The 20111-nt window shown below is 58.6% G+C and overlaps 1 protein-coding gene across 5 annotated transcripts in view; it reads left to right on the forward strand.

The window, feature by feature from the left end:
- VDR (vitamin D receptor) overlaps positions 1-20111 on the forward strand; it is a 46058-nt gene that overhangs the window by 21934 nt on the left and 4013 nt on the right. For 4 of the 5 annotated variants that reach the window (XM_063359228.1, XM_063359230.1, XM_063359229.1 and 1 more), the window contains 5 exons: positions 1129-1279; positions 9575-9705; positions 18684-18868; positions 19096-19219; positions 19559-19730. In XM_063359228.1, coding sequence (XP_063215298.1) covers positions 1129-1279; positions 9575-9705; positions 18684-18868; positions 19096-19219; positions 19559-19730 — 763 coding nt within the window. Of the gene's footprint in view, positions 1-621; positions 730-1128; positions 1280-9574; positions 9706-18683; positions 18869-19095; positions 19220-19558; positions 19731-20111 lie in introns of all 5 variants that reach the window. The other variant, XM_063359232.1, reaches the window with a different exon arrangement.

Genomic DNA, 20111 nt, shown 5'->3' on the forward strand with positions numbered 1-20111 from the left:
TTGCTTTTTTCTGAACTCACTTTTGCTCCAGACTCACTGTCTGGTGTTACTGGTGACTGATAAAGACTATTTTACACGGGGCAGTTCCGGCACCAGCTAAAAGCCTTCCGATCGCAGGCTAGCCCCGGCAGTGCCTCTTGGAGAAACACTTAGCCGTACTTAAACCCAAAAAAAACCCCCTTGAACCGATTTAAAATTTCTCACCCTGAGATGCGCAGAAGGGGTAACTCTGTCCTGGGTGTGGGGAAACTGAGGCACGGGGGCTGCTGGGAACCCGCAGGGTGAGCGGAGCGACGCGCGCAGCCCGTCCTGCCCAACGGGGCCATCTCAAACCACAGCCTCGGTGCGCGATTTGGCACCGTGAAAACTTCTAACCTTTATTTTCCCAGTGCTTTTAGATACTCGGGCTTCCTAATAGCAGAGAGACGTCTACCAGTGGGTATCGTAAAGCAGGGAAAGTCTATTAAAAGCTCCATTTTAATATTTATTTCTGCATTAGGGGCACTATTTCTTCCCTCCCTTGTTTACGTCCCTGTCGAGGATTTTTTTTATTTATTTTTTTATTTTTTTTTAAACAACGTTCACTTGACTCACGTTTGGGATTTTTCTCGCTTACGGGAGCTGGTGTGAGTGTGCCGGTGCTGCTTCCTGTCTGTGCACGAGGGAAATTCTGCGCCGGCGTCCGGGCGGCGTGACCTCCTTCCCTGTGGTTTCGCAGCGTCGTTCTGGGTGAATTCTGGTCCCTTTCAAGGCTTTCTGAAAACAAACACGGAGTGTGTGTGTGTGGGGGGGGGGAAAACAATCCGGGTTTGGGATAGGAGTTCTTTCTGATGCACGGCAAACTACCGTAAGCTTGCTCTGCGGTGGGTTTAAGGCTGGGGGCGTGGGAAGGGGGGGATTGGTCCTGGTTTTACTGGGCAGATGAGCAAACGTGTCCGCACACTAAAAACTAGCTAGAACCTGCTTTTTGGTGGTGTTAGCGCGCGGAGCCAGCGGGAACGCAGAAGTTTCTCTTGCCAAATCGTGTGGAAGCCAAGGAAAAAACCACTTTATTCGCATCTAATTTGCTTTTCGGTAAAACCGTGACAGCTTTACAAAATAAATACCTGGCTGTCTCTGCTCTCCCAGACATGGAGACCGTGGCTGCTAGCACATCGCTTCCCGACCCCGCCGGCGAGTTCGACAGGAACGTGCCCCGCATCTGCGGCGTCTGTGGAGACAGAGCCACTGGCTTTCACTTCAACGCCATGACCTGCGAAGGCTGCAAGGGCTTCTTCAGGTGAGCGAGGGTCTCCGGGGAGGAGGAATCTTACTCCGTAACCGGCGATGGCAGCCGCGGGATGCTGCCTGGCTGCTCTCCCGGTTACCTGCGTCCCTACGAAGCTGGGCTGCGGACAGCCTTGCCAGACATGTGCCCGCGTTGCAGACAGCTGACGTGCCTGCAAATCTTGATAATGGCGAGATCACAAACTGTTTGCCTTCTTGTGGCTTGTTGTGGCACCCGGCTACAGGGAAATAGGTTGTTTTTCCCCTTAGCCGGAGATGTCCATCTGTCTGGGAGCCTTGCAGACCTCCACGTGCTGGAGAGGCAGGAGCGTATGAACCTCTAGCACGCTATGGGTGGCACCTGGGAGAGATACACCTGAAACTAGCAGTTTTTGAAAACTAAACTGGTATGATGGCCACAAACCTCCTTTCTTTAAAGCAAGCTGCCTCTGATGTCTGCTCTGAAGCTCTGCGCCCTTGTGCGTGGAGATGCACAGGGTCCTCTCCCGCCCGCTGGAGCGGGCGCCAAGCTCTTTCCAAAATCGGGCAGTTTTTCGCTCACAACTCTGGCTCTTGGGCAGGGGTTTAAAGTAGCTGTAGGCTGTATATACAGCTGTCTTGAGGCTTTTTCTCGCTGTCAGATGGGGGTCTCGAGGGGTCTCGAGCTGGTCCTCAGCGGGGCAGAAACATTTCTGAAAGCCGGCAAGGTCTCAGAGTCTGGAGAGCTGCAGGTTTGTGGGTATTCATGAGTGGCTCGATTTTTTTTATTTTTAAAATAAAAATCGAGGCGACGCTGCCGTACAGACGGCGCTGAACCGTCCCCGTGGGAGTTCAGATCGCTTGCACCAAGTGAGAGAATGACTAAGCACTGGGGAAACGAAGCAAGATAATGACTGGCGTGGGACCGGCGGGGGAAAAGCCTTGCTCAAGTATTTTGCACTGTAATGAGCTGGTGGCACAGGTGGCTGCGGGATTGCGAACCCCGGAGCCCACGGCTTTACACCATGAGCTGGGCTCTTACAGCAACCAGAGCTTGAACTTTCACAGCCAAGTCGTAACTCCTCCTCTCGCAGGAATTTCGGGGCTAGATGGGGGTTTTCACATACCACAGTCCTGCCGGCTGTTTTCGAACGGGGCGGCTTCGAAGCCCGGCCAACCTGAGCGACAACATTTTCCTCAATTACTGCCGCTAAACGAGTAACTCCTCTTTCAAGTGCTCTCCTCCGCCTTCTTGGTCTGCTGTCCCTGACCTTCCCCATTCCCGTTGTGGGCGCAGAGGCAACGGTCTGGCTTTTGACCTCTGAGGTGGCCGGTGCTGCTTGACAAACCCTTCTTGGGCGCGATGTGGCATTTAAACTGACGTCGTGAGCCCTGCTGCTGCGTTTTCCCCCTCTCTGCCCTTGGACTCGTGCAAGACATGCAACTGTGACAGTATTTCTTAATGATGTGAAAAGCTCTCGTCTTCAGCTAGCCCCTCATGCCCCATGTAAAGCCTTTATTTCAATTTAAGGCTTTTACTACGTTTTTAAATCTTGTTTTCCAGGCACGTTCTCTAGGTCGTGGTGTGCGCCCTCTTGCTTCCACAGGCTTGTTGACGTGCCGTTTTCAATCGCTGAATTAATTAATACTTGCTGCTGCCACAGTAACTAAGTGCTTTCTGCATTAAGATCAAGCAGCACTGCCCTGGAGGAGCCTGGACCCCTAAAACTCTCCTAAAACAGCTCTGCATCCCTGCAAGCCTTACCTTGCCTTTGGTAACAGGCTGCGCTCGTGCGCGCTCGCTGGTTTTCAGCTTCCTGAGCGGGTCTTCGAAGAATCGTCACTGCAGAGGTGTCGGTGTTGGGTGGCTGATTACACTTGCCCGGGAGGTCGGGCTCGCAGCCTCGGCTGGAAGGAGCTGAAAGAGGGTTGAGCGGCTGTGAATGTTGGAACTGCAGCCTTGGGAAGGTTTCGGAGCTTTTCTAAGTGCTCTCAGGCTGTAGACATAGAATCAGAGAATGGTTCGGGTTGGAAGGGACTTTAAAGACCATTTAGTTCCAACCCCCTGCCCTGGGCAGGGACACCTCCCCCAGCCCAGGTTGCTCCAAGCCCCGTCCAACCTGGCCTTGAACCCCTCCAGGGATGGGGCAGCCACAGCTTCTCTGGGCAACCTGGGCCAGGGGCTCACCCCCCTCACAGCCAAGGATTTCTTCCCCAGATCTCACCTAAATCTCCCTCTTGCAGTGTAAAACCCTTCCCCCTCGTCCCGTGGCTCCCCTCCCTGCTCCAGAGTCCCTCCCCAGCTTTCCTGGAGCCCCTTGAGGGACTGGAAGGGGCTGGAAGGTCTCCGCGGAGCCTTCTCTTCTCCAGGCTGACCCCCCCCAGCTCTCTCAGCCTGTCCCCACAGCAGAGGGGCTCCAGCCCTCCCAGCATCTCCGGGGCCTCCTCTGGCCCAGCTCCAACAGCTCTGTGTCCTTCTGCTGTTGGTGCCCCAGTGCTGGAAGCAGCACTGCAGGAGGGTCTCCCCCGAGTGGAGCAGAGGGGCAGAGACCTGCCTTGGTCTCCTCCATGGGCCCTGTGCGCCGGAGCAGAGGGATGCAGCAAAGTGCAGCCCGAGCCTTGGTTTGCTGGGGGGACGTCCTGGGGGATCTCACCTGCCTTGGAGATGTACCTGTGTGACACGATTCCCCGGTGTTCATCACCACCAGGCAGGTCCCCAGTTTAATGACTCTATAAAGGGCATTAGGAATTTATCGTCACCTCTGGGTGCTCAGACGTGCACGTAACCTGCAGCACAAACAGGTGTGAGGCAACCTTTGGCCGCTGGCTTCCACGTCCACTGTTGACTAATGATGCCCACGGCAACAGTAGCCTTTTACTGAGCTCTGCTGTTTGCTCAGGAGCTCTTAAAAAGCAGCTAAGCCGGAGCGATTTATCCTGCCGTGACTCGGCTGGAGCATCCACGGTTTCTCTGGTTCCTTCTACAGTCCCAGTTTTCCCCCGGTGCGGCGACCCTGGGCGTTAATCGCTTGGGAAGGCGCTGGGTATTTCAAAACCTCTCCAGTCCCCACCCATCCTGTCTGCATCGCTGCGTCTCCCACTCCTGTCATCCTCCCCCGTTCGGCGCCACGTTCTCCATGAAATTTTTCAAATAAATCCATCCCCTCCTCCTCGGGGTCTCTAAAGCTATTTCAGGGCAAGGTGGGGTTGTCCGCAGGCTTCCTGGGATCAAACTGGGGGATGGAGCTGGCAGGATTTGGGGGAGAAGGTGCAAACCAGGTGCCGGAGAGCTGCAGCTCTGCCTGCTCCCGGCCTTGGCTGGGCTGTTGGTGTACCGAGGGGCTTCCCTGGGCGGCCGTGGAGGTGTAACTAAATTGGAGAAGCATGGATTTGATGGATGGACCACTGGGTGGATAAGGGTCTGCCTGGATGGCCACACTCAAAGGGTTGCAGTCAATGGCTCAATGTCCACGTGGAAGCTGGTGGGATTCCTCAGGAGTCAGTGCTGGGACCGGTGCTGTTTAATGTCTTTGTCGGTGATGTGGACAGTGGGACTGAGGGCACCCTCAGCGAGTTTGCCGACGACACGCTGGAGGGAAGGGATGCCATCCAGAGGGAGCTGGACAGGCCGGAGAGGTGGGACCCTGCCAACCTCCTGAAGTTCAACCAGGCCCAGTGCAAGGTCCTGCCCCTGGGTCAGGGCAACCCCAGGCACGAACCCCGGCTGGGCGGAGGATGGCTGGAGAGCAGCCCTGAGGAGAAGGACCTGGGGGGGCTGGTGGGTGAGGAGCTCGACATGAGCATGAAACGCGCACTTGCAGCCCAGAAACCCCCCACAGCCTGGGCTGCATCCCCAGCAGCGTGGGCAGGGGGGTGAGGGGGGGATTCTGCCCCTCTGCTCCGCTCAGGGGAGACCCCACCTGGAGTCTTGCGTCCAGCTCTGGAGCCCTCAGCACAGGAAGGACACGGAGCTGTTGGAGCGGGGCTGGAGGAGGCCCCGGAGATGCTGGGAGGGCTGGAGCCCCTCTGCTGTGGGGACAGGCTGAGAGAGCTGGGGGGGTTCAGCCTGGAGAAGAGAAGGCTCCGGGGAGACCTTCCAGCCCCTTCCAGTCCCTCAAGGGGCTCCAGGAAAGCTGGGGAGGGACTCTGGAACAGGGAGGGGAGCCATGGGACGAGGGGGAAGGGTTTTACACTGGAAGAGGGAGATTTAGGTGAGATCTGGGGAAGAAATTCTTGGCTGTGAGGGGGGTGAGCCCCTGGCCCAGGTTGCCCAGAGAAGCTGTGGCTGCCCCATCCCTGGAGGGGTTCAAGGCCAGGTTGGCCGGGGCTTGGAGCAACCTGGGCTGGTGGGAGGTGTCCCTGCCCAGGGCAGGGGGTGGCACTGGGTGGACTTTAAGGTCCCTTCCCACCCAAACCATTCTGTGATTTTGTGTAACAGGGGAGAAACAGGATTGTCGTACCCCAGAAGGTTTGGGATGGCTCTGGCAGGTGGTTCTGCTGCCGCTTTGGTGCCAAAACGCCTCCGTGTGTGTTTGCCATGTGATGGGCGATGGGAAGGACGTGCCAGCAAGGCCACTGCAGGGTTTGCTTATGAGTTGGGCAGCTTTCAGGAAACAGTATTTCTCAGGGTTTGCGGGTGTGAAAGTTGTGTGTCTTGAAAGCCCATTTTTTAGATTTAAAAAAAAAAAAACAAAAAAAGAGTTACTCTGAAGATCAATCCTGGTAAAGGGGAAGGGCCGAGCGCAGCACTAGCACCTGCCACGCGGAGCAGATCTGGTCCTGGCTTTGCCCAGCCGCCGGTGGGGGCTGTGGGGCTGGAATTCACCATCTGGCTTTTATGTAACTTCACATTTCTGATAACCTAAAACCCGTTTCGTAGAGGCGCTGGGGTCCGCCGTTTCCCCGGTGTGCTCGGGAGGACCGTCCGGCATGTGTCTGCCAGGGATGGAGTCCGATGGAGGCGGTCAGGGGGTGGATAACGATCAGCTTTCCTGGCTTTATGGAATGGCAGGGGTTGGAAGGGAGCTCTGGAGATCATCTGAGCCCCGAGCCCACGACACCTCCATCTCCCGTCACCCTGCCCGAGCGAGAACCGCCCGTGGCGGTCGCCGTGGGTGCGTCTGGTCGCGACGGCTGCACCGGGCTCAAGGTGGTTTCGGGGGGACAGATAACGACACGACAGCCAAGGGCGAACGTGGGCATTTTGCAGCCAAAACCCGGCAGGTTTTGACCCTGGGGGACGAGTGTCCTCCTACCTGGGGACAGGATGCAGATGGCCATGAGGAGCACGTGCTCTTCTTCGTGAAGGTTCAGCTTCTTCAAGCCAACCTGGAATTTGATGAGCGGCTCGAGCAGGTCCATGCTGTGGCCAGCTGGGAAGAGAAGAGGACTTTTAGCGCAGCCCCCCCTGGAACAAGGTGTCCGACCGCTGCGGGACGAGCGTGGAGCTTGGGGTTTGAGCGTCTCCAGAGGAGGAGACTCCGCAGCCTCTCCGGGCAGCCTCTTCCAGGGCTCCAGCACCCCCACAGTAAAGAAGTTGTTCCTCGTGTGGAGACGGAAACTCCTGTGGTCCAGTTGCCCCTTGTCCTGTCCCCGGGCACCACTGAGAAGAGTCTGGCCCCATCCTCTCACCCCCCGCCCTTTAGCCATTGCTGAGCGTTGTTGAGATCCCCCCTCAGCCTGCTCTTCTCCGGGCGGAACAGCCCCGGGGCTCCCAGCCTTTCCTCAGAAGACAGATGCTCCATTCCCTGGATCATCTCCGTAGCCTCCGCTGGACTCTCTCCAGCACTTCTCCGTCCTTCTGGAACCGGGGAGCTCAGAACCGGACCCAGTGCTCCAGCTGTGGCCTCCCCAGGGCAGAGCGGAGGGGGAGGATGAACCTCCCTCGCCCTGCTGGCCACCCCAGGAGAACATTGGCCTTCTAGGCCACATTGCCAGCCCATGGGCAACTTATTGCCCACCAGGACTCCCTGGTCCCTCCCCGCAGGGCTCGCGGGGCTGGGTTTAGACAAATCGCAGCCCTGGCTGTGGCTGGATCCGTTGGGCAAGATAAAGCCAGGTGGGCTCTTTCTGCCCCCGTGCGATGGGCATCCTGCGAGCACTGGACGTGACCCGTCCCCCCCGTGCGCAGCAGCCTGCGCTTTGCCGTGCTCGACTTGCAGGTGAGCGAGAGGTGGTGTTGGAGGGCAGGGATGGGAAGGCTGTCCCTGTTTTCCCCCCGCCGGGTACAGCCACCCCGACCTCGGAGCACGTCAAACCCCGGCGTCCCCCACTGCTGGCCGGGGCCGTGTTTGCTCTCAGCCACGGGCTGGGTTTGCCCAGGGAGGGATCTCGTTATTTTTAACATTCGGCAGCTTGCCTGGGACACGGAGCTTAAATGAGCCTTGAAATGGCTAGTTCTGGGGCTTTATAAAAATACACCGGAGACAGACAGCGTGAGCCCCGGCTGGGGGGTGGACGGCCGCTTGTCTGCGCTGCTGGTGGAGCCGGGGGCCCCTGGTAGCCGAGAGCCACGGACCCTTGGGGCAGAGAAGCGGCTTCTTAGAAAAAACCCTCTATTGTGCCCGGCCACCCTGTGTTCGAATAAACTGCAATTTTCATACCAAACCCGTAGCGTTGGCTCGCCCTCGCGCACAGGACATCTTTTCCCTGCCCCAGGGCCTCGTCTTTCTCGGGCTTGTTTGTGCATTCCCCAGCCTTGCCCCCGGCTGTGGGGGGAAAAGATGAGCCTCCTGCCTGCCCCCTGCACTCAAAACCAGAGTCGGTCACTAAAACCGGGAGGTTTCGGGGCGTTCGGTTCCAAATCCTGATTTGCCCCTGAGCTGAAGGACGTTTGTCCCCATTCCTGGGAGAGTAAAGGTCTCGGTGAAAGGGGGAAACCCAGAGAAAAACGATAAACTGGGCGCAGCTGCTGGGTGAAATGGGCGTTTTTCGGTGGGAGGCAGGTTACGGAGGGCTCTGCCACCCGCCGCTCCTCTATTAATTTTCCTAAATGCATTTATTCATCCGGGAGGTGAAGGGAGAGTAAAGCCTCTTTGTTTACATCTCCCTTTCTAAAATAGCCTCTAATTGCATGCTACGTGCCGCTCGGGTCTGCAGCCCGAGTACATATTTTATATTTATACCCTATAAGCGCAGGCTTGGTGCCGTTCCTGGGCTGGAGGGGCCCCTCTGCCATCGCCCTCAGCCTGCGCTCGCCCGCTTGGCCACATCCTTTGGAGCACAGGGGTCAGGCACCATCCGCTGAGCTGATTTTATTCCTAGAAGAACTACTTTTTCTAGCGGGAGACTCTTTGTGCCGGTGCTGGACCACAGCGTTAACTTGGCGGCCCGTTTTCTCGCTGTTATCCCCCAATTGTGTCCCTTCTCCGCTGCGTTTACCTCCGGACGTCTTCACTTTGATTTTTCCAGCCCGGAGGTTCCCCCGGGGCTTGCTTTACCTCCACGTCTTTGTTTAAAGCGAGCGGTACCTTTAGGAAATAGTGGCAGATAGGGTGAGATGCTTCGCTCGCTGGTGGCAGATCCGCGAGTAACTTGCTCCGAAGCGAAAACGCGGCGTTTCCCGAAGGCAGGGAAGGAAGTGCCGGTGATGGAGCGGCTCAGCTCTGCCCGCAGCGTGTCCTCAGGGGATGTCGCGCAGGATGGCCCCGCGGAGAGGCGAGGTCTCGCCCCGAGCTCCTGCTTTGACCCTTTGTACTTGGAAGATTTACAGCCCCGGTGGCAGCAGCGCGTTCACGTGGCACGGTGTGGTTTTGGTGGAAGAGAGGGTTATTATGTTAAGTGTTGTTTCTCTTGTATCCTGCAGTGAGATTTCATTCTCCTGCACACACAAACATCCACTCCAGCCAGTTATTCTAGCAAAGCCAGGCTTTAAAGGCTGGTAAATGTTTAATAACACGTGCTGCTTCGGTACATGCCGGCCTCCACTCGGGTTTCTTTTGCTGCCGGTGGGGGTTTCTCTACAATCCTCCCACCCTTCTTTTGGCCTTCAAAACCCCCCTTCAATGCCAGAAAGCTGTTTAACCTGCGGTTGAACCCTTGGGCCGTGTCCTTGTAAGAAATTCTCCTTTTCCGTGCTGTCCGGCAATGCCCCAACCTCCAAGATCCAACCCGCCCCCAACCAGGTACAACCTCTCCAACGTAGTCTCCTTGAATGCCCAGGTCCAAGATGTTTCCAGCACCCTCTTAGCAATCTCCCACCAGCAGTTTGCTGTCTGGAGAGCTGAATTTGTGCTTGCGTCTCCTCCCCAGCCTCCCCAGCCTCTTGCACAGTCAAACTGGTGCCAATTTGACCCAAAACGTTGTTCTTTTTATCCCCGTTCCTCTCCAGGAGGAGCATGAAGAGGAAAGCCATGTTCACGTGCCCCTTCAATGGCGACTGCAAAATCACCAAGGACAACCGGCGGCACTGCCAGGCGTGTCGGCTGAAGCGCTGCGTGGACATCGGCATGATGAAGGAGTGTGAGTACGCGGCGGCGGCGGCGTGCTGGCGCGTCCTTTCCCTTCTCCATTAACGTGCGGCGCAGAAGCGTAAAGCGCCACTGTCAAAACCTGACTAAAGCCCTCCAAGGATTGGAAGAGGACGCAAAGGGCAGGGGATGTGGTGGGTAATGATTGCGAGAAGCTCGTTTAATGATTGCTCCCGCGGCGCTTAGCGATCCGGGCAGTTGGTTTTATCAGAGCCCAGTCGCTTTTGCTGGTTCCTGGGGGGACACCAGCTTCGGGAGAGCATCCGGGGCTGTTTCTGATTAACTCCCGGTCGCGTGGACTGAGCTTACTCCCGTCCTGCCCGTGCAAAGCCATCGTCCCTTCCAGCGCGTGTTTGCGTTCTCCTCGCCGCGTCCAAACAGGGACAGTCGAATGAGCTTCCCCGCAGCGACGGTGATTTCCGTTAGCGTGGACCTGGCTGGCGTTTTGCTCTGCGACGTATTTTTTGGGCCCTTATTCTTGCAGCGTGGGTCCGTCTGTCCAGCCACGTGCAGAGCAGAGACTTGAGTAAATAGCAGAGGGAAGCAAAGTAGTTTTTAACCCAATCCAAACACACTAATGCTGTCCAAATATTTATTTTCTTCAACTATATTTATAGATAAGCAGCTTTTAAAAATAAAATCTGTTTGACACGCTTCCTCCTACGTACGCAGGCTTTCCGCGTCCAAAGTCTTCGGGAGAAGGCTGGTGTTCGCGTAGCCTTTAAACCAAAATAACAGCCTTCTGCTAGGAGACGCTGCAAACAGGACGTCAGGGCGTCTGACTGATGGACCTGAAAATTTGGCAGGTGGAGGTGGCGCCCGTTTCCTTCCGCGGCGAGCAGGGAGCAAACAGCGTCCCGTGTCGCAGGGTGCCACCAAAGCACCTGGGTCCTCCAGCAAATCAGAACCTGCAGGTGTTTGCAGGGGAAAAAAAAACATGCCTAAATTGCCGATTGTCCCAACGATCGAGCAGATCCCTAACGAAGAGAAGATCCGTGGATCTTATTCTTTTAAACTAGCATCCGTCTCCCGTAAAGAGGGGGAAAAGACCACATAATTCGCCGTATGCACCCACGTTTTGGGTGAGTACGAGCATGTGTGAGCACGCAGGAGCCAGTCAGTGCGGTCCATTTAGCGCAGCCGTTGCTAACGAGGGAAATGTGTTGACTTGCACCGGTTAATTACCCGGGAAGGGCCGGAAAATTCAGTGGCAGTGATGCACGGGGTGTTTGCACCCCAGGCGGGGTCAGGTCCCAGGGATGTGCCAGGGTCCCAGGGATGTGCCACGTCCCAGGGATGTGCCAGGATCCCAAGGATATGCCACATCCCAGGGATGTCCCCAGGTCCTAAGCATGTGTCACATTCCAGGGATGTGCCCGGGTCCCAAAGATGTGCCACGTCCCAGGGATGTGCCCAGGTTCCAGGGATGTGCCATGTCCAGTCCCAGGGACATGCCAGGTCCCAGGGATGTGCCAGGGTCCCAGGGATGTGCCACGTCCCAGGGATGTGCCATGTCGAGTCCCAGGGGTGCCAGGGTCCCAGGAACGTGCCGGGTCCCAGGGATGTGCCAGGGTTCCAAGGATGTGCCATGTCCCAGGGATGTGCCTGGGTCCCAGGGATGTGCCATGTCCAGTCCCAGGGATGTGCCTGGGTCCCAGGGATGTGCCAGGGTTCCAAGGATGTGCAAGGTCCCAGGGATGTGCCAGGTCCCAGGGATGTGCCATGTCCGGTCCCAGGGACGTGCCAGGTCCCAGGGACGTCCCGGGTCCGAGGGATGTGCCACGTGCCAGGGATGTGCCATGTCCAGTCCCAGGGATGTGCCGGGTCCCAGGGATGTGCCAGGGTTCCAAGGATGTGCGAGGTCCCAGGGATGTGCCAGGGTCCCAGGAACGTGCCAGGTCCCAGGGACGTGCCAGGTCCCAGGGACGTCCCGGGTCCGAGGGATGTGCCACGTGCCAGGGATGTGCCATGTCCAGTCCCAGGGATGTGCCTGGGTCCCAGGGATGTGCCACGTGCCAGGGATGTGCCATGTCCGGTCCCAGGGACGTGCCAGGTCCCAGGGACGTCCCGGGTCCGAGGGATGTGCCACGTGCCAGGGATGTGCCATGTCCAGTCCCAGCGACGTGCCGGGTCCCAGGGATGTGCCAGGGTCCCAAGGATGTGCCACGTGCCAGGGATGTGCCATGTCCGGTCCCGGGGATGTCCATGCTCTCCACAGGAGTTAACTTGTAAGCGACCCCGTTAGCAAACTGTTACTGGATTAACAAAATCTAACCTAAGGAGACTAAAAATAGCCGTCCTGCGGACTTTGCTGCTGCTTAAATGAAGGGGAACGAGGTGTACTGCTGTTATTTTTAGGTCGAATCAGGGATCTTGAAGCTCTTGAGGGGATTTTGTGTCTTCTCCAGGCTGTCGGTGAAGGTGACGAGGAGCCCCATGGGCAAGGCTGGGCCAGGTTGACCCCACTGCCGCTGGGATCTGAGTCAGAAGCCAAAGTGAGGGAATGAGATGGGGATGGAGAGGAGGAGGAAGAGGGCAGAGCCCGGCGGACCTCGTGCCTGCGTTAATTTGGGGTCCGGTGCAGGCAGACCCTTCGCCATCCCTGGAATGTGGGGTGGTTGGATGGCCTGAATGATTTTCAGACGTCGTTTCCAGCCCCGAACCCCCAAACCTGCAGCAGCGCGGCCGTGCTGAGGGTCCGATCCCCAGCACGGTGCTCTCCCGAGGACCAGGCACTGCGGTGATGGGCTGGAGGCAGGCCAAGAAGGGACCGCGTGTGTTGAAACTCATACAGAGCAAAAGCCCTGACCCACCGGCGCTCGCCAGGGAGCAGGGGACAGAGTCGGGGGCGGCCACTGTCCCCTAGGAGGGAGCGAGGAGGGGAGGAGGTGGAAGCTGGAGAGCAGCCGAGGTTACGGCCATCAGGCCGGAGCAGGATTTATAGCCCTGCCGCCAACGCCTGGGTTCACACCGCGCCGTCCGCAGCCAACGTTAGCAAATAGTTGTGGTTTTCCGCCTGCCTTATCTGCGCAGGGTAAAGCGCGGGGCAAGCTTTGCAGGGCGAGCGGCAGGGGGAGAAACCCACCTCCCAGCCCGAGCTGTGGCGTTTGGGAACGTTCCTTTTGCCGCTCTCCAGAGCGGTTTCCCTTCGGGTGACTCCGAGGAGGGCAGGTCTCCCACCTAGGGATGTCTCAGCTGCCCTGTCCGCTTGCCGCTGGTTTTCCTGGGGTGATGCTTAGCGTGAATGTACTTTAAAGCGTGGCAAAGGGTTTGTTGCTGGACTATCCCGCCTGCTTTGGCGCTCTTTTGGGTGGCAAAATGCCGAATTTAGCCCTTCTGCCCTGCAAAATTGCCTTTTGCCGACAGCTTGGAGCTCGGGAAGGGATGTCCGTCCCTCGGGGCCGCGATGGACCGGCCGTTAGATGGACCCGGGCTCCGCAGCCACCCGTAACCTTTGTGTGATTCACTTCTCAGCCTCTCTGCCCCTTTTCCCCCCGCCTTTGACAGCTCTCCAGTGTTCGCAGCGTATTCACGCAGGGACGGGGGACGCGTCGTCTCTCCTGCACCATCTATAGGTGTTGCAGGGAGATAAATGATGCATCCCCAAATCGAGCGGCCGGAGGGACCCACGGGCTCCCCGGGGCTGTAGTGGTCTCACAGCATTGAATTTAATCTCTCCCCGTCTCCTTATTTGCTGCTGGGGAATTTTGTTGGGCTCGTCGCCGTGCCAGGCAGCCGGGAATCAGAGAATCTCCTTGGGAGGGTCCCCAGACGTGCCCTGGGGCGGTTTGTCCCTCTGCAGCCATGTCCTTGGACATGGGTGAAGGTGATTGCAGCTAAACTCCCTTCCCGGGTCAGCACCCCATGGATCTTCACTCTCATTTTCCAAGGAAAGGGCTTGCCGGGATCTGGTCGTAGTCACGAGCAGCTGATGCTCAGCATCCTCGCCGCGAGGCTCCATTTATGATCTCAGCGCTGAAAATCCCCAAAGAGGGAGGAGAAAAAAAACAAACACCAAACCATCGTGTCGGAGCCAGGGAGAGGAGCAGAAACTGGAAGGAGATTGTGTGGAGCGACGGGAATTTCCCGAATGGGTCAGGAGAGGAGCAGAGATGCTCGGGGGAGCCGGCAGGGTGGGACTGCGGGATGAGGGCGAGTGAGGAGGGAGGTGGCCTTTCCAGCTCTCCCCCGCTTCCCCGAACAGCCGGAAAAAAGTCCCTGCTGTCCCAGCCATGGAATGTGTTATTCCCCGGCCCGGGAGCCGCTGCACGGCAGCGTTGTGAAATGCCGACACCGGAGACTGGCCCAGAGGCGAAGCAGGAGCACGAGAGGGAGGGAAGAGCCGTGGCCATCCAGGGAAACGCCGCTTGGCGGCGGCCAGCGTTGGCGGGCTGGCCGGGAAGCGTCTCCGCTCCCCGCGGGCTCCAAGCGCATGCTATAAACATCCAGCATCCCCTGTAATTAGCGCAGCCTTGGAAGGCGGCAAGGGCTGAGCATCTGGAAAGCCCTGTCTGAAATCTGTGCGAGCGCAGGCTTCGGTCAGCCGCGTCTCAGCTGCGCCGGAGGGACACGACCTCCTTGGCAGGGGGAAAGCGGTCGCCGGGGTCCCTGCAACCGCTGTCACTGCTGCGATTTGCTCTGACGCGGGTCCGGGACCTGTGATTGAAATCGCTGACGCTTATCCATCGCTGTAAGCTTGCTTTCCTCCTCTCTGCATCCCCTGCAAACCCAGGTGCTGGAGGAGACGCGCGCGCCGTCTGGCCAGCCTTGTGGCATCCCGTTCCCCCTCTCCGGCCACCGCAACGTTTGTGTTCCCGGCGTGAAACGTGGGGTTTCTGGCCCTGCCACCCCTTGTCCTGTCCCTGTCCCCTCTGGCTGTGCTGCCGATGACGCCTGCAGGGGTCTGGCTGCCTTTGGAAATGCTCTTCCGATGACAAAGGCATCTCGTGACGGTCACAGGCGGGGTTCGGGGCAGGTCGGTGGGGGGGAAAAAAGGTGCGTTTTTGGGAGAAGCAGCAGGGATGAATTGGGCTTCGCTCACCAGCTTTAAAGGGTGAATCCCAGGTATTTACTGCATGCGCCGGTGCAGAGCGATCCTGGGCGTCCCGGGCGTTAAGCGGGGTCACAACGCCCCGCAGGGCTGCGGGGGGGCTGCTTCCCAACCCCGCTGCTTGTGCCGTGTCCCTGCAGCGCGTTAAACTGCTGCTTTTGCTGCCTGACCCTCATCCAGCCGGGAACGGCCCTAAAGCGGCTCCTGCAAGGGGTGTCCCAGCGAGACCCCGAGTGCCACCCCACCCTGACGGCCGTGCCAGGGTGGGGGAACAACCACAGGGCTTTTTGCACCCCTGGGGCCAGAGGGGTGGCTTCCACGAAACGCTCGAACTCCGTGCAGCGAACACGTTTCGTGCCTGATGCTTCCTAAACTTCAATTTTCCTTTATATTCGGCCGCTCTTTCCTCGGCAGACGGAGCGAATCTGCCTTCGCGCTGCTCCACACCGTCCTCCGGCGCTTCCAAACCCTCCCTGGTTTTGGCCGGGGTTGCAGGGCTGTCTCCTCGCCCGGCCGGCTGCGTCCTCGCGTGCTGCCCTCGGTGTCGGCTGTGGCTTCCCCTGCTGCCCTTGTGGCGTCTCGCCAAGAGGGCCAGCGTCTGGCTGGGAGCGATGGGCAGATGTTATCTCAGCCTCCGCACGGACTTTGGGTCAGGGCAGCCCACAAAGGCTCAGCCACGTCGCTGATGATGCCAGGAGTCTGTGGTTGGACGTCTCCGGCTCGGCGTTCGGGAGGAGATCGCATCTGGGGCGTGAGATGGGATCTTGGAGTGGAACGTGCAGGTGTAGAGCTGCTTCCCGATCCCGTATTCCCCTGCCGTGGGGAAATCCACCATTCCGTATGCCCCCGCAAACCAAGACATCCCCCTCGAGGCAGGCAGGGATGTGGTGGGCAGCATCCTTCCTTCTGTGAGTACAGTTAGCCGAATCCTTTTCCCTGGGACTTTCAGGCTGGGCGGAGAATGGCTGGAGAGCAGGCCTGAGGAGAAGGACTTGGGGGTGTCGGTGGGTGAGAAGCTCAACACGAGCATGAAACGCACACTTGCAGCCCAGAAACCCCCCCGCAGCCTGGGCTGCATCCCCAGCAGCGTGGGCAGGGGGGCGAGGGGGGGATTCTGCCCCTCTGCTCCGCTCGGGGGAGACCCCACCTGGAGTCTTGCGTCCAGCTCTGGAGCCCTCAGCACAGGAAGGACACGGAGCTGTTGGAGCGGGGCCGGAGGAGGCTCCGGAGATGCTGGGAGGGCTGGAGCCCCTCTGCTGTGGGGACAGGCTGAGAGAGCTGGGGGGGTTCAGCCTGGAGAAGAGAAGGCTCCGGGGAGACCTTGGAGCCCCTTCCAGTCCCTCAAGGGGCTCCAGGAAAGCTGGGGAGGGACTCTGGAGCAGGGAGGGGAGCCATGGGACGAGGGGGAAGGGTTTTACACTGGAAGAGGGAGATTTAGGTGAGATCTGGGGAAGAACTTCGTGGCTGTGAGGGGGGTGAGCCCCTGGCCCAGGTTGCCCAGAGAAGCTGTGGCTGCCCCATCCCTGGAGGGGTTCAAGGCCAGGTTGGACGGGGCTTGGAGCAACCTGGGCTGGGGGAGGTGTCCCTGCCCGGGGCAGGGGGTGGCACTGGGTGGGCTTTAAGGTCCCTTCCCACCCAAACCATCCTGTGATTCTAAAGCAGGCGAGTCACTGCACTGACATCCCTGGCCCGTGTTTCGGTCCTGCCGAGAAGCCCTTCCTCCGGCACAGCCAGCCGAGGTGCCCTCCAGGTTTGCTGCTCCCCGGCCTCACCGGGAAGGGTTTCAGCAGCGACGCCGGGTGGTTCTCAGCCCGCTGCGCCGATGCCAGGCTGTGCCTTGGCTTGCACAAGTGCTGCTGTGGCACGACACAGCCATTCGCCACACCAGGCAAGCCAGAAGGGAATCACAACTCCCATTTATCTGATTTTTTTAAACACCTACAGGGGGCGGGGGGCGCTTCCTTTGGGCGCCGCTGGGTCCCAAAGGCGCTTCCTTTGGGTTTTATTCTCCCGTGGGCTCCAGCAAGTCCTATCAGAGCCTTACACACCAACCCTGGGACATGCTGGCCGGAGCATGTGGGTTTGTGTCGACATCGCTGGCAGTTTGGCAACGGATTCACAGCGTCGCGCAGCCCACGTGCTGCGCCCAGCCCCGCGGCAGCCCTGGGAAACGAGGAAACCGGACGCTCCGTTGGGTGGACGCCGTGTAGGGAAACGTGGCTGCCCCCGGGGGAGCGTCCCGGGGAGCACAGACCTTGCCAGCGTTCGTGCCCCGACGAAGGGGACGCTTCGGGAGCTGCTTTTTGCTTTTCGCTTTTCATCTCCTACCAGAGCGAGGAACGCTGCCGCCTCACTCTCCCCAATCTGTTTGCGGGCTGGATTTCCCGAAGGTGGGTGGGAAATCCCACGGAGATTTCCCTTGGAGTCTTGCCCCAGCGCAGAAACATCCTTTTCTTTCCAATTCCCGCTCTGCGGATGTTTCCGAATTCCGGATCGATTCACTTGCACAGCTTTGCCTGGTGTAGACACCCGCAATATTCCCTTCCAAAGCCCCGATGCTCGGGACAGACCATGCTGGCAAAGACTTCGCCCACCGTGGCCACTGCTCCAGCGCTCGGCGCTTTGCCCCATCCTCATTCCCAGCCCCACGTGGCTCTTTCCCCGCAAGATGCTGCCCCATCTACGAACAGTTTCCCTTCTTCTGTGCAGCGCCCAGGTGGATCCAACGCTTTTTTGATAAGAACGGGGAAAAAGAGATGTCGAAATCCTAATTTTTCTCCCCGAGTCGGCGCGCTGAGCTGGCCGTAACGCGCCGATCGTGGGAGCGACCTTTTGGCCGGTCGTTCCCGTGCCTCCGAGATCTTCAGGTCCCCGCTGAGATTGTGCAAGTTTGAAAATGTATTGGAAAAACGCCGTGGGCTGAAGGTGGCAGGCGGCAGCGGGGACAGCAAGCAGCTCCTTGCCTCCAGCCCTGTGACCGTGGCTCCCGCTGCCCTTCGCCAACCTCTCGTCCCAAATTCCGCCTTGGCTCGCCCGGCGTCGCGTCTTTCTGCAACCCAAGGCAGGCAGAAAGCCGCCTCTCATCAGATAATGCGCTCGGGGTTGGGTTTGTTTTTTTTTTTTAATGACTAGGGCTAATGACGTCTTGAGGAATGGGCTTTGCTGGGTTTTTGGCTATGGCTGGTGTGTATTAACGAGCTTTCGTGAACGCGTGACTCCGTTAGAAGGATGGGGCGTTGCTGCCCTGAGAGATTGTTGCGGCTCCGTGTTGCTTTTCTTCTCTTTCAACCCTGTGAGGCCCTTCAGGTCTTTAATCTCTTTGTATAAAGGTAAGATTTGAGCCCAAATTGCCTGCGGATGCTCCCCTTCCCTCAGTAAATAAAGGGAGGAGCCTCGCATGTCGCCGACCTTAGCCGCTGACGAAGGCTGTCGCCCAAAATACAAGCCATAAATACCCAAAACTGGGCGCGCGGGAGTGTTTATATGATCCTTGCGACGCCACAGAAGCGCTGCTGGTCGCCCCACCGCTGGCCGCTGCAGCGCGGTGGCCGGCCACGGAGGCCGAGCGGTTGCCGCATCGGGCTCCCTCTGTTGTCGGGCGCCGAGAGCGGCGCAGGAGCCGCGCTGGGGCCAGATGAACCCGCTGCCTCTGGCGGGATGAAGATTTCTTTCGCCCCAAAGCACAGAGCAAACAGCCAGGTTGCGGCGCGGAGCAGACAGGTGGCAGCGCCGGCGTGACCTCATCGCACCCGGTCCTCGCCTAAAAGCGACCAAATGGGCTGTAAACTCTCGGTCTCGTCGCGGGAAGCCGTGACCCGGCAGTCGAGGGCAGGAGCGGGAGATGGGGTTGGTGCAGGTTTAACGATCGGTTAGCAAGGTGATGGGGATGCCTGTTTCTGACCCTTTCCCTGTCCCTGCAGTCATCCTGACGGACGAGGAGGTTCAGAGGAAGCGCGAGATGATACTGAAGCGCAAGGAGGAGGAAGCCCTCAAGGAGAGCCTGAAGCCCAAACTCTCGGAGGAGCAGCAGAAAGTCATCGACATCCTCCTGGAGGCTCATCACAAAACCTACGACCCCACGTACTCCGACTTCACCAAATTTCGGGTACGTCCGGGCTGCTCCGGCCCCAATTCCCACGCGCAGGACCCAGCGGCTCCTGCCCGAATGCACCAAACCCGTTTCAACCCCACGACTCCTCGTTAGAGTGGAGTTAAAAATCCCAGGAGTTAAAAATCCCAGGGCAAAATCCTCGGTGCTGCTGGCAGCACGCGAGCGACTGCCACCAAATCGCTCTGCCAGCCCCGTTCCTCACGTCCTGCTCTCTCTTCCAGCCCCCCATGAGAAGCAGCGCTAGCAGCAGGGGGGCAGCGAGGTCCTCCTCCATCCTCACCCAGGACTTGTCATCAGAGGACTCCACCGACCTCTTCGGCTCCGATGCCTTCAGCACGTTTCCAGGTACCACGCTCGCCTCTCCGTAGGTGGCGGGGGTAGAAATGCAGCGGCTTTACCTAAATCTGGCCGTTCAGACCCTTGTTTTACCTCTTCTGGGGAGCTTATTTAACCGAAAGACCCTCCTGGAGGTGCTGCAGAGGCTTTTTGAGAGCAAAAAGCACTAAGTTCTTGGCTGGATGGTGGCCCTGCAGACCTCGGTGTGCCTGAGCCCTCCAGGGTGGCCAAGAGGAGGGCGAACGTGAACGTTGGGCTGCGTCGTCGCTGCTCTGGCTTCACCCCCCCCTCACCCGTGATGCCTCGCCTACAGCCGAGGTACCCTCTGACCGTCTTCCCTCTCTCCAGAATCTGTGGAGCCCCAGATGTTTTCGAACCTGGTCCTCTCTGAGGAGAACGACGAGAGCTCCTCCGTGAACATCGACTTCTCCCACCTCTCCATGCTCCCGCACTTGGCCGACCTGGTCAGCTACAGCATACAGAAGGTGATCGGCTTTGCCAAAATGATCCCGGGATTCAGGTGAGGCGTTTGGTCCCAGATCCCATCTCCCTGGCGGTTTTCCACCCTCGGGAATCTCGTCCTACCCTTCACAGCCAGATCATTTTTCTCCATTTCACCTTCGCAGCTGTCCCTGGGGCTCTGTTCCCTTCCCGGGTCTGTTCCTACTCTCACGTTTTCTGTCTCTCCTCCTTCCTGGGGTTCCTCCTCTCCTGCCTCTACCCTGATTCACCCAGACTCTTGTCAGCAAAACGCTTGAGCTCTTAAGATGCTTGAGGCCACTTGAATGGTCCCCATCCTGGTTTGGGAAGGACCTCAGGTCCTGTGGGACTCCAGGCTGGTGCTCAATAAATGTAGCTGCAGAAATACCTGCTGCTTAATCACGCAGAAACCCGGGGTGCG

Source organism: Chroicocephalus ridibundus, chromosome 24 (assembly GCF_963924245.1).
Source record: "Chroicocephalus ridibundus chromosome 24, bChrRid1.1, whole genome shotgun sequence".
Lineage (NCBI taxonomy): Eukaryota > Metazoa > Chordata > Aves > Charadriiformes > Laridae > Chroicocephalus > Chroicocephalus ridibundus.